At 54.8% G+C, this 12,597-nt stretch overlaps 1 protein-coding gene across 2 annotated transcripts; it reads right to left on the bottom strand.

Annotated features, from left to right (window-relative positions):
- Positions 1 to 3,354: 3,354 nt before the first annotated feature.
- Positions 3,355 to 11,266, bottom strand: Slc25a10 (solute carrier family 25 member 10). Of its 2 annotated transcripts, none has more exons than XM_006987683.4 (11): positions 10,789 to 11,266; positions 8,077 to 8,196; positions 7,584 to 7,698; positions 7,444 to 7,492; positions 7,120 to 7,161; positions 6,005 to 6,048; positions 5,776 to 5,846; positions 5,378 to 5,470; positions 5,057 to 5,134; positions 4,560 to 4,616; positions 3,355 to 4,465 (listed from the first exon to the last, which is right to left on the bottom strand). In XM_006987683.4, exons 1-11 carry the CDS (start codon positions 10,876 to 10,878, stop codon positions 4,364 to 4,366), a joined length of 861 nt encoding a protein of 286 aa, XP_006987745.1. In that variant the 5' UTR covers positions 10,879 to 11,266; the 3' UTR covers positions 3,355 to 4,363. The 2 variants fall into 2 exon arrangements, with proteins under 2 accessions (XP_006987745.1, XP_042139212.1); XM_042283278.2 differs by lacking the exon at positions 10,789 to 11,266 and adding an exon at positions 10,164 to 10,748.
- Between the last annotated feature and the right edge of the window lie 1,331 nt (positions 11,267 to 12,597).

Raw genomic sequence — 12,597 nt, 5'->3', positions numbered from 1 at the left:
TGGAGTTCAAGGCTCCTGTGGGCTATGGAGAGATACTGTGCTGGCTAATTTTTTTTTTTTTAATGTGCATTGGTGTTTTGCCTGCATGTGTGACTGTGAAGGTGTCAGATCCCCTGGAGCTGGAGTTACAGCAGTAAGCTGCCCTGCCTCCAGGTTCCTGCCTTGCTTGAGTTCCTGTCCTGACTTGGATGATGGCATGTTGGGGAAGTGTAAGCCAAAAAAACCCAAGTTGCTTTTGGTGATGGTGTTTCATCACAGCAATGGAAACCTTAACTAAGACAGATACCTTGTTTCAAATGAAACAAAATTAAACTAGAAAAGTAACAGATCTAGGCTTGGGAGCCTGAAGGCTCAGAGTCTGGGAGGTTAAAACCCAAGGCTTGATTTTTTTTTTCTTGAGGTCACTCTAGGCTACATAGTGAATACCAGGCCATCCTGGGCTACACACATAGCAAGATCTGGTTTCAAAAACAAAACACTAAAACTATAATAAAATCTTTATTGATAAATAATTCCAGGAAGACCGGAGCTTCAGAAACTGAGGACCCTGGTGGCCCTACACTCTCCCTGAATTAGCTGGCAAGGACAGCTCCCCCGACACTCCAGGACTTAACCTCACACCCTCTGTGTTGACATAAATTTTCACCTAAAATCCCATGTAAACCTAACTCAAAGGGCCAGATGGGTTATACGTTCTCAGACATGGGTTCTTATTGAAGACTCACCAGATACCACCACATGGAGAGCAGTGATCCCTGGGTGGTGTAGTGTCTATGTGACTCATTTACTTTTTTTGTTTTTGTTTTTTGAGACAATGTTTCTCTGTGTAACAGCTCTGGCTGTACTGGAACTCTGCCTGGTGGTCAGGGGAGACATTTTAAAATTAAAAAAAACTAAATTAAAGCTTGGTGGTGATGCTGCACGCCTTTCATCCTGTACTCAGGAGGCAGAGGCAGGCAGATCTCTGAGTTCATGGCCAGCCTGGTCTACAGAGCAAGTTCCAGGACAGCCAGGGCTACACAGAGAAACCCTGTCTCAAAACAAACAAGTAAATCTTAAAACAAAAGAGGGCTGGAGTACACTTGGGGGTAGACTGAGTTTACCATTTGTAAGGCTGTAAGTTCCATTCCCAGCACCAGGAAAGAGAGAGAGAGCAAGGAGAGCAAGTGAGAGAGAGACTGAGAGAGACACACTGCTCTACCACCTGACCCAGGAAGCCACAAACCCCAACAGCAAATGCTCCAAAGTGACTAGAGTCAATCATAACTTCAGCCTCCTCGTTGTTTCCACTTATAACTCCAGACCAATCAGAAGCAAGAGTGACCTAATCACTGGCACCCGGGGCTGGGTGGGGGGGACACTCCTGCCACCCCAGAGAGTCTGTACCAAAGACAAAACATGTCCAGCCACTTGCCGTGGAGGGCCGAAGATGGGCATGTATTTCCATTAGTGCTGTTTCTATCTGCTGTCTTTCAGCTTTAGTGTGCGTGTGTTTGCCACGTGTGTGCCGGGACCTGAGAGCAGAAGGTATCGGGGCCCTGGAACTGGAGTCACAGGCAGTTTTGAGCCCTCTGACATGGAAACTCTGGACCTCTTAACCAGTGAGCCATCTCTCCAGCCCCATATCTGACATCTTGCCTGTGGGTCTATGATCTGCTGATTAAGTGTGTGTGGTGTGAGGTAAGCAGCCAACTTCACCCCTGAATATATGGGCAACTTTCATGGCACCATTTATTGATGAGCTTTTGCGTGTGTGTAAGGGTGAACTTGCCCATGTGTGCATGTTTAGAGGTCAGAGGTCGATGTTCAGTGTCTTCCTCTCTCCACCTTTTAGAGAGAGTGTCTCACTAGGACCTACCTGGAGCTTGCCAGTTCAATGGGATTGGCTTTATGCACCCTGCCCTGCTGGGCCTGTTGCCAGGCCTAACCCCACCAAACCAGACTGGGTACTTTCTCGCCTCCAGGGAGGCTTTGCTGGGCAGGGCTGAAAGGCGATTAGGTGTCATCGGCTTCCCCAGTGGCCAAGGTCCCAGGGATGGATAAGACCTACTCTGAGCTCCATTATCTGAAGAGCTTGAAGAGTCAGTGGTTTCTGGTTTAGGCAAGATTTTGGCTGGGGTCTGGAGAAACAGCCCTTCTGGGGAACCACAGGAGTGGGCTTCTAAGCTAGAGTCCTACCCATCTGTGACCCTGACCTCACACTGAACGCCAGCCGGACTCCAAGGCAGGATGCTTACTAACAATGCTGTGGCCAACAGGTGGGACCCCAACCTAGTTTTCTCCACTGGTTTTGGGGTTGGACTTTATGGCACCACTTATAACACCCACCCCAAGTCAGGACCTCAGTCGGTAGCCAGTACTTGTAAGCCTTGGTGATGTGCCTCTTAAGTGCAGGGACTACAGGCATGAGCCACCACATACAGCACAAACCTTTTTTTTCTCCCCATAAGACCAGGCAGGTCTCTTGGAACTTGCATCTAAAGCAGGTTGTCCTCAAACTCAGATTTGTCCGGGTACTGCCACCACACCCAGCACAAACCTAATTCTTAAACTGAACATGTCCACACTTGTCATCGTAGTAATTGGGAGGCTGAGGCAGGAGGATAACACACTGGAGGCCAGCTGGGGCTGCAGACCCTCCTGATGGAGGTACATAGGCAAGGCTGGGAATGTAGTTCAGTGTTTACTTAGTAAGTATAAAGCCCAGGGAGGGTCTGACCTCCAGCACTGTAGAGACTAAAACCCTCAGAGCTCAGTTATTGGGTATTCAGGATTCTCAAGAGTATTATGTATCATTACGTTTCCAGCTCACATTACACTTTCCACGTGTAACAAACTACAGCTGTAGCTTTGGCAAATGTCCTGTCTTCAGGGATGTCCACTGAAGTGTTTATGATACAACAGTGCCTTGGGGCTCCTGAAGTTGAGATGAGTACATTGGATTTCATCTGATGCAAGGACCGGCTTTATTCACCTCTGTGGCCCTGGCACCCCGACCTGGCATCCTGCTCCTGCTCATATATCTGGAACACTCCTAGCCCCACCTAGGCCCATGCACTGCCACAGCCTGGGCTTCTCAGTCAGTTTGCGTGCATTGTAGACCCAGGGCATCCTTAGTTCTCCCGGGCTTGCTGGCCAGTGGCCAACTGCATGGGAATGGACTCGAGGCATCTGCTGTCGGTTAAGGTGGCCTTTCTCCCTTCCTACTGACCTCTAAAGCTTCCCATAGGCTCTACCCTCTGGAAGAAAGTGGCCCTGATTTGGTGGATGCATTGTCCTATACAGCAAGAGCGCTCAAAGGAACAGCCAGCACCTTGGAGTAGGTGAGGAGCATGTAGGGAAGACATGAAGGTCTCCTAGGCCACTTGGTTTATTAGATCCTGAAGAGGGGTGCAGACAGTGCCCCTGGGCCCACTGCCACCTCCTGGGTGAGGACCCCGTGCTGAGGGGACTGTGAGGGGAATGGGTATAGAGCCTAACCTCATGGGACCCAACCCCATCTGGGGAAACACCGGGGGATGGTGAGGGGTGACCACTGCCATATAATAGGAAGACAAGTCCCTGTAGGGCACATACACGCCATCATGGCTCCAGCGCTGCCGGCACGCCTCCCTACCGCCAGGGAAGCCAGGCAAGGGAGGACATAGCCAGCTCCTGATGACGGCAGCGGCTGCTGACCTGGGAGGATGACGGCAGCGGCTGCTGACCGGGAGGACTCAGCAAAGCTGACCACTAAAGCAGCCGAGGCTGAATGCAGGAGGCGCATGGGAACCCCAGGCACTTTCTCTGGACTCCACCTCATGGTGGTCCCTGCTGCCTGCTCCCTCTCCTGAAGGTACTACCTTCAAGAACACGACATGATGATCCCTCTCATGACAAAAGCGCGTGCACGCTCTAACCATTGGTAAGCAGAAGCTGCCATGGTCCACACCCTGCCACACTACCGCGGTTCTGGGTAGAAGCTGCTGGGTGTAGAGAGGGCCAGCCTCGAGCGGGAGGTGGTCAGCTTCCTCCTGCTCACCAGGCAGGTCAGGCAGGGCGGCATGGCAGCCGGGGAGGTGGGAACGTCTTCTCCTGAGTGAATTGTGGGGTGGGAACACAGGGCAAAAGCCCCGTGGGGAGAGCCTGGGAGCAAGCAGGGCAGAGGTTCCACTCCAGTGGGCCTAAGAAAGGGACAAAGGCCAGTGAAGTAAGCCCGGGCCTGGGCAGGGTCAGAAGGCCCAGCCAGCCCAAGGGTGGGAGGAACAGAAGCCTGCTGGGGAGAGAGCAGGGGCCCAGGCCAACAAGGGGAGTCCACGCCCCTTCCACTCCTCCAAGGAGCTCAGCACAGTGACTGAGCATGGCCCAGGTGTCCATGGTGATGTCAGGTCGGCACTTTGATGCCGAAGTGCTTCCGGAGCTGCTCTAGGAACATGAAGGTGAGCACGGTGTGGGGGACAAGACGGATGCCCGCAGGGAAGAGGCCCTGGGTAAAGACACCAGAGGTGGAGACGTCAGGTCCAGGGAGACCCGGCCCAGCTGCCCTCCAGCTGCCCGCCATCCTCACTGCCCCAACGCACCTTGAAAAAGGCCTGTGGCCCAAGCTTTGCGGTCTCCATCGCACAGTGGAAAACACCCTACGAGACAGTGAGGGACACTCAGACACACAGGAGAGCCCTCCGGGCACAGGGGGACACGGCAGCTCTGCGTGTGCCCAGGAACACGGCAGGAGCCAGGCTGTGACGTCAATGGGACAGAAGAGTAAAAGCCACACAGGCCAACTTGATAGGCTGCTGAGGGAGCCAACCAGACTGGCTCTCAGGCACTGGCCAGATTCTACCGACCGACCGTGTGAAGAGCTTCTTCCGTTAACTGGCGGTTGGTCTAAAGCAAAACCAAGGCCAAGGCCTTGGAAAAGTACAGCCCCACCCTGAGGCAAGTGCTACCCAGAGTTGAGCAATTGGAGGGAGCAGGGGACAACAGCCTTGTCTCTGGGCCCCCATGCCCCAGTGGGAAGCACACACAGCTCCAGGATAAGGTCACAGACCAGCCCTGGGGCCTGCAGCTCAGTCCTTACCTGATATTCACCCTTAGAGTTCATCAAGCGTGTCTTCAGCACATCCAGGGGCTGGCACAGAAATGTGGCACATCCGCCCTGAGGGAGGGAACTCGTCACCGACCGGCCTTCAGGCACTCCCGAACCTCACCGCGTGACTACCCACAGGCTACCTTAAAAGAGCCCTTCGCTGCAAGACCTGTGTCTCCAGGAGAGGTGACACAGGAATCATCTTGGCCTGGGCTAACATATGAACTTGAATCCCACACGTGGCCTCAGAGAGGCTGCACCAGGCTCGCCCCGCCTGCCCTCATCCTCCTCCAACCGTGCTGGGGCACTTACTGCAATAAAACTGGAGACAAAGTGAGTGAAAATGTTGTCGGACAGGTACCCAGTGCTGAGGACCAGCTGCTTGGCCTGGTCATAGCAGGACAGCTGTGGGTAGGAATGGGGACAGTTATGGCCAAAGAAGAGCTCCTAGATCCAGGGAGAGTAGGCAGGGTCCACAGTGACACCTGGCAGTGAGCAAGCACTTGCAGTCACCTCCATCGCCACACCTGGCCATGCAGGTGAGGGTCTGCCGGCTGCATGCTGAGCCCACCTGTGCCCACCCCTCTCCAGGATAGCAGGTATCTCCCCAAGGTTCCCAGTGCCCACGGCTATGTTCTGTGATTCCCTGAGAATAGAGGTCAGAGGTCAGAGATATCGTCCACAAGCCCCATTCTGCACAGGAGCCCTACCTGGCCTACAGTGACGAGGGCCCCGCGGCTGGAGGCCATGGTTGCTCCCGAGAAGAGCTTCTTCAGGCCTTCTGCAGGAGGAAGTAAGAGGTGACACCAACAGCCACCCCCATGCCGCGCGTCACTTCCCACTCTGCCTGCTTCCTCAGGCTGCTTTTCCACCCCAAGCCCACCAGCTCACACACACTGAATACATATTTACAGTAATGCAAAATTCCTCTCCTCTCACCTTCCCGGGCCACACGGTACAGACCATCCAGGGCATGAGAGTAGCTGTCGGCAGCAAAGACAGGTCAGTGAGATTTACCACCTCCACCTGGTTCTGCAGGGTGTACCTCAGGACCCAGAAAAGCCACACCCCCATTGTGGGCCACAGGACTCCTGCATTGGCACCATACTCAATGGAGGTATCTCACAGGCCACAGAAAAACACTCAGGAAATGAACCCTGTGGGCTCATGCTTGTCCTGTCTGTGGTCCGCTCTGCTATTCCTTTGGACAGAGGTTCCATTTCCGCCACAGGATCCCAGGCTTGCTGTGGCTTCCAGCACACTAGATTATCACCTGCCCTCTTGGCTGGAGAATCCAGGCCTGGTAGTTCACACCTGTAATCCCAGCACTCAGTAGGCAGTTCAAGGTCAGTCTGTGCTATAGAATGAGACCCTTATACCAAAATAAAAATAAACTGGCTCAGCCTAGCTTTGTGGAGGCCAAGACAGGAGGATCTGGGGTTCAAGGACAGCCTGAGCAAAAGCAGGGGCACTAGAAACAGCCTGGATCCCCACGGGTGAAGAAGGGAAAAGTGAGATGACTCAGACTATGCTAAGAAGGGACAACAGACACTTCTAGGAAGGGCAAAGGGCTACTGCGAAGACCCTGATCCCAAAGCCCCATGTTGTTCCTGGGGCTGGCCTGGGGTGGAAAAGGAGGGCCATCTCCTCCCCAGGCCTCCTGGCTGTGAGCCCTTCTTTCATGTGCCACCTCACCCCTATACTCAAAGACACCTGACTTGGGCTATCCTCAGCTACAAAGAGGCCCATCCCTATATGACAGTCCTGGTGTCAGCGGGTTCCAGAAAGCAAGTGTAGGAACTGGCCCTCAGCCTAGTGAGATTCTTCCCACAAAGAACCTAGAGGTCTTAGGGGACCAAGGGACACACTTGGTGACATCAGGGTAATTGTGCACAGTATCTGTTCTAAAGCCACCAGCTCCCCACTCCATTTGACCCACGATCAACATGGGGAGTCCTGGCTAAGTCACAGCAGAGCTGTGTGGGGTCCTCCCTGACTGGGCTCTGCAGCCCCACTGTCCCCTACGGGGATGGACAAGCTCCATCTTTACTCACTTGCGTCGCTGGCTCAGAGGCAGCTTCATGTCATTCTGCATCCTGAAACAATAGTACAACAGGCAGGGATGGGTGGGCCGCTGGACATACATTAGCCCTTAGGCCCCAGGTCAGCTCACTGGCTGGGGTCAGCAGTGCAGGACTGCCTACCCGAGTTCAGGGTAGGATCATGGGACTCAGCTCCTCCGTAAAACCAGGCTTAGAGTCTGGGTGGCTTGCCCCAAGCTGAGTGTACTGCAGAGGCTGGGAGCAGCCTGAGCAAGGGCTTGCCCACTTGGGAACAGGAGAGCCCTTGACCCTGGGGGACGAGAGGCACACACACACCTGACATTGACCAAGTCTGCTGGGGTCCCCACGAAGCCTCCAGTCAAACCTGTGGTGACATAAATGCCAGGGCCAATATGTGACGGTTCCCTGTGTCCTGGGCCTTTGCCCGGCCCTTGCCCTGACTACCCAGTGCTCACCACTGATGCCGCCCAGCAACACCTTGTTGTAGAAGGGGAGAGGCCCCTGGTGGTCCTTGGTCATGTAGTCCCGCATGGTCTCGTAGATAGCGAACCGAGTCAGGGAGTAGGTCATCTGGGGAGGGGGCCCGGCTCAGAGGACTGGGCACTCTACCCAGCCCAGTCATTACCCATGGGCCCTGGGACACTGAGTAGCCATTCTGAGGCTACCGAACTTGCAATCAGCCAAGCCAGGCAATTCACAAACCCAGAGGTGCTGTCCCTAATCTCAGTTTTCCTATCTGCCCCATACCCACCCTGGGTCTCTTCTGTAACAAATCTCAAGTGGGGAGAGAAAGTATCCAGAACTCCCTAAGGCTCCTTCACAGGACCGAGCCCCAGAATCAGGACCTGAGAGCCTGGTGCCAAGTCCTAGGAAGCTGATGTCAACAAGAGAGAAGAAAGAACTTTGTGGGTCATGAGCCTGACAGAGAGCCAAGACCTGTGCACACACCTGCCTACACAGCGAGGCGCTCAGGCCGTTGTAGAGTGCCAGGATGCCGTCGGTCCGCACCACCTGCAGGGCCATTCCCGTCATGCGCAGCTTCACCTCCTGCTGTGTCTGAAGGTGCACCTGTGCAGAGGCAGGGAGGGCATGAGGTGTCCGCAGAGCAGAGCTCTGACCTGGCCACAAGTTGGCAGGAACAGGGAGGCAACGAGACAGCTGCCCAGGCCCCACACAAGCTCTGTGGAGGTCACTGCGAGCATCGGTTATTCCCAGGTCCACACGCTGTGGACTCAGCTGTCAGCACCCATGCCTAGCGGCGAGGGAACCAAGGCGGGGGCGATGAGAGGCCCCAAAGGGCCTCAGGCCTGTAATTGTTCCCTCTTTTATTTTATAGTTACTGTTCTCAGGGCCTTGCCTCACTCCCATGCCCATACTGGTGGACTGGTCCTGAACATTTTTGTGTCAGTCCTTGTACTGACCCCAAAGAAGCCTACCCACAGCCAAAGGTGACCACAAGCATGCTCACACTCATGCAAAAAGGGGAAACAGCTAAGATGGTGAGGACAGAGGGGCTCCGGACTCAGCAACAGGGGGTCACCTTCCAGCATGTGGGTCCAGAGGGACGGGGGTGTAGACCTATCTGGGAGCAGAGGCTCTGAGGGCAACTGCCCCCATGCGTGAGAAGACCAAGCCAGGGCAAAGTGGACACACCAAGGAGCTTCAAAACAAGTTTTTAAAGCTGGCATAGTCACTCAGGCATGTGACCCTAAATACTCAGGTGACTGAGGCAGGGGGATCATTAGTTTGGGGACAGCCTGCAGTACAGTAAGGTCCTGCCTTAAACAAAATCCACACAGGTTTGCAAGTGGTCTCCGTGAGCAGTCCTCATTGGAATCCCCGACCACCGCCTCTTCTGTGGCTGGGCACTGTCTACTGGCGTGGGTCCAACAAGGGTGTCCGGCTTCCATGGCAGCCTTTCTTCATCCCCCAGGCACCAAGAGAACATTGGAGTGGGGGTGGAGCTGAGAAGCAGTGAAGCCCAGAGGGAGCCTGGACAGTAAACAACCGTCTGGGACTTTTATGTCACAACTGGTCCACACTCAAGAGGACTGGCTGGGAGTGCGGTGGCTGGGAGGCCTCCAGGGTCCACGCCTAGTTTAGCTAGCCCGACCTCCAAGATGGAGAAGGCTGCCGATACAGGCACATCCAGTAAAGGAAAATAACCTCAAGAAGCCCCTCCCAAAGCAGCCAGTACTCTTGCTGTGACCCTACCTGCAGTGGTAATGCCCAGGGGCTCAACCTCTGTAAGCCAAGTGAGGTTTCAGTCCTCGCTTGAACCCAGTGGCCAGCATTCTTACTAACTAGAAAAGCTAGCTGGGAGCAATAATGAACGCTTGAAATCACCGCCCTTGGAAAGTAGAGGCAGAAGGAGCAGGAATCCAAAGCCAGCTTTAGCTGCATAACAAGTTCAGGGTAAGCCTGGGCTACAAATAAACAACAAAGAAGAGCTACTGCTCTTCCTAGGAAACATGGTCCCCAGGCAGAGACAGAAACTAGCCTGGAAGTCTGGAGTGGTAGAATTATCTGAGGCTAGATCACCAGCGCAAACCTCAGGGGCCAATCCAATGCAGGGTGTGAGGGAAGTGGCAGTCTGCTCTGTCCACGGTCACCCTCAGCAGCAATAGAAATATTTGTTCTCTGTGGTAAGACAGAATCAGGAAAAAATTCCCCGGGGCTGGCCCTGGGAAACAGGAAGAATGCTGTCCTAGACTGCCCTATATAAGCTTTTTTTTTTTTTTAAAGGAAAAAACCCCACACACCCACGTGCCTCATTTGTTTGTTTCTTTCTCTTTATTTTCCCCATGGGGGTGGTGTTTTGAGTCTCTGTAGTCCTGGCCCATCCTGGTACTCAGTCTGTAGATCAGGCTAGTCTGAAACTCAGAGATTTGCCTGCCTCTGCCTCCCGAGTCCTGGGATGGAAGGCGTGCGCCGCCGCCGCCACCACCACCCGGCAGCTCATTTGTTTCGTGTGTTGAGACGGCCAGCATGGCTGGGCAGTGCCCGGTGAATGCAGGGAGGGTCTCCTCGCTCACCTGGTGGTGTGCTGATCCTAACCCAGCAACCATTCCAGCGGAGGTAGCCCAAAGCAGATGACCGAGGTCACACCACCACCTGGCCCATTGCCCCATTTCACCCCCCACAGTCGGTGGTGCCATACCACACCAGGAGACGCTGGTATTGTGGAGCCAGGCTGGGTCTTTAGGTTTCAACACCTGTGCCCCTGCAACTCTACCCACAACTTTTAACCAATTGGCGAATGTCTGCGGCATGGCTCAGAGTGGACGAGTTCACCCAGGTATTAAAGCGCAGAGCTGAGGCGGGACAGACAGCCATCTGTTCAAGACTGGGGAAACCAGCTGGTCAGCTGAGGAGCGGGGACGTCCCCTCTGAGGGTTAGCTGCCTGTCATCTGAGAAAAGCATCGGCAGAGGGTCCCCGGGGACTTTCCATGCTGCCTACTGGGAAGGAAGCATCAGTGGCGCCCGCAGGCCCAAACCCGACAGCGCAGAGCAGGGCGGCCGGCTCAGGCCGGCGTGGGCGTTGCCGGCGCTAATTAACGGGTGCGCAGTCAAGCGGCGGCCGCAGTAGGCGTCAGGCCCGGGACGGTCCCCAACGACTGGGGCTCACGCGCGCGCTCGGCCTGGAAACTCAGCCTCACCTTGAGCAGGTCTAGCGGGTGTGTGCAGCAGGCGGCCCCGCAGGAAGCCAGTCCCCCAAAGTACCAGCGAGATGTGCGTACTTCGGCCATGGCCAGAGCAGAAGCGACCTGGCCCGACCCCAGTCAGCACCACAACTCCGGTTCCAGCCGCCTGACACCCCGGTTCAAAGTGCCACCGAGCGCCCGCGCCTGGTGCAACCAATGCGCCCGCGCGGCCCCAGGGGCGGGGCCTGATGGACTGCTCCCGCCCTCTTAAAGCGGTCGCTGCGAGCACAGGTAGGGGGGTCCACCAGAGACGACAGTGAAACCTCTGGAGCTAGCCCATGGCCACGCCACTGAGTCGCAGATCCGAAGGTGCTCAGCCATTCTCCACTCATCAGGAGGCTGGTTTCCTACCACCCCCAGCCCTAACCCTAGCCTGAACTTGCTCCCTGGTGCGGATTGGCGTGTTACCCAGGCAAAGGACACGTGCTGCAGCAACGGACCTCTGTCGTTACCCCCCCAAGCCCCCGCCCAGATGTAGAGGGGGATGGAAACCTTCTTGGGGCCAGCTTGCAAATTAAATAGAAACCAGGGACAAAAGGCTCTTAGTAAAGAGTAGCAGTGCTCCTCCCCCATGCCTACACCCAGTGAGTCCCTGCCAAGTGCAACTCAGCTCAGCCCTTGCTGTGGACAGAGCCCTAGGCAGCCACCATGGAGAAGGTTCTGAGCTGTGAATTCTTCATGATTGGCTACTGGCTCAGGCTCCTAGGAGGCAGCTCCAATCTGCCTGGTCTCATCTCCACCTCCCAGCAATGGGCAAAGAAATCCATGTGCTCCTAGCCCAAGGGTGCACCTGCCAGGCAAGGTGAATTCCAAATCCCAAGACTGTTTTAAGTCTTGCCACATAAATTAAAAAGACCTGTGTCTTGTTACAGGATCTCCTGGCATCTCACTAGGGGCTGTTCTGTTCTGGCATTCCTCCTCATGCCCATGGGCACACTGCACTCGAGGATAAAGCCTACAGCAGGGGGTTAGGGTCACTTCCCACTGGATCCATTCCGCTCCTGCAGCTGGTGTTGGCAACATGCATACCTTGGGGGCTAGGCAGGTCTCCGGGTGCCAACATCTGATAACCCTAGGTCAGCCACTCTGGGCTGGGGAAATGAACAGCTGAATTGCTGACTGTGAGACCAGAAGCAGCCTTTGGTCTTGCCCACACAGACCAGCCCTACCCAGATACTGAGAGGTACTAGATGAAAACCTCCAGGCAGAGCAGAGGTCATAAGCCAGAGGAAGCCTGGCTGGTACTCAGCAAGGAGACGACATTACATCTGTATAAAACACTGGAAACACCTTCAAAGCTACATCTAAGAATCATGAGCTACAGAACTGAGGGTCAGGGTAGACGAGAGCCTGATCTTCACAGAAACAGGAATATCCAAGTCCACCCAGGCTCTCCAACACAGCAGGGAACAAAGCTATGGTTACAGCTGCCTAGTCTACCTGCTGCAAATCCAACAGCAGTTTAATCATGGTATCAGGATGGAGATGACCAGACTGCACATGCGTATGTATTCAGTCCACCCTTCTTTTGAGAGCTGGAAATTTACTGACCAGAGGACCTCAACCCATGGGAAAAAGCTTACAAGGTACAGAGCAAGGACAAGCCCCAACAGAGAAATGGAAGCCAGAAGCGGAGGACTAAAATCTCATCTTTGAGACAGGTTCTTACTATGCAACACAGGTCAGCCTCAAATTGTTGGGAAGGCACTCCCTCAACACATAGTTACGTAACCAAGGGGCCCGACCCGGGGAGGCATTTTGTCT

The sequence above is a fragment of the Peromyscus maniculatus genome, chromosome 8 (assembly GCF_049852395.1).
Source record: "Peromyscus maniculatus bairdii isolate BWxNUB_F1_BW_parent chromosome 8, HU_Pman_BW_mat_3.1, whole genome shotgun sequence".
In the NCBI taxonomy this organism is placed as follows: domain Eukaryota; kingdom Metazoa; phylum Chordata; class Mammalia; order Rodentia; family Cricetidae; genus Peromyscus; species Peromyscus maniculatus.
The sequence above is the reverse complement of the archived record's forward strand: the minus strand, read 5'-3'. Positions and strand labels throughout refer to the sequence as shown.

Coding starts and splice junctions, on each gene's coding strand:
- Slc25a10 (XM_042283278.2), bottom strand. CDS start 10,400: ATGCCGCAGACATTCGCCAATTGGTTAAAAGTTGTGGGTAGAGTTGCA. Junction 5,135..5,377: donor TTGTCTCCAGTTTTATTGCA/GTAAGTGCCCCA, acceptor TCCCTCCCTCAG/GGCGGATGTGCCACATTTCT. Junction 4,617..5,056: donor ACTCTAAGGGTGAATATCAG/GTAAGGACTGAG, acceptor ACTGTCTCGTAG/GGTGTTTTCCACTGTGCGAT.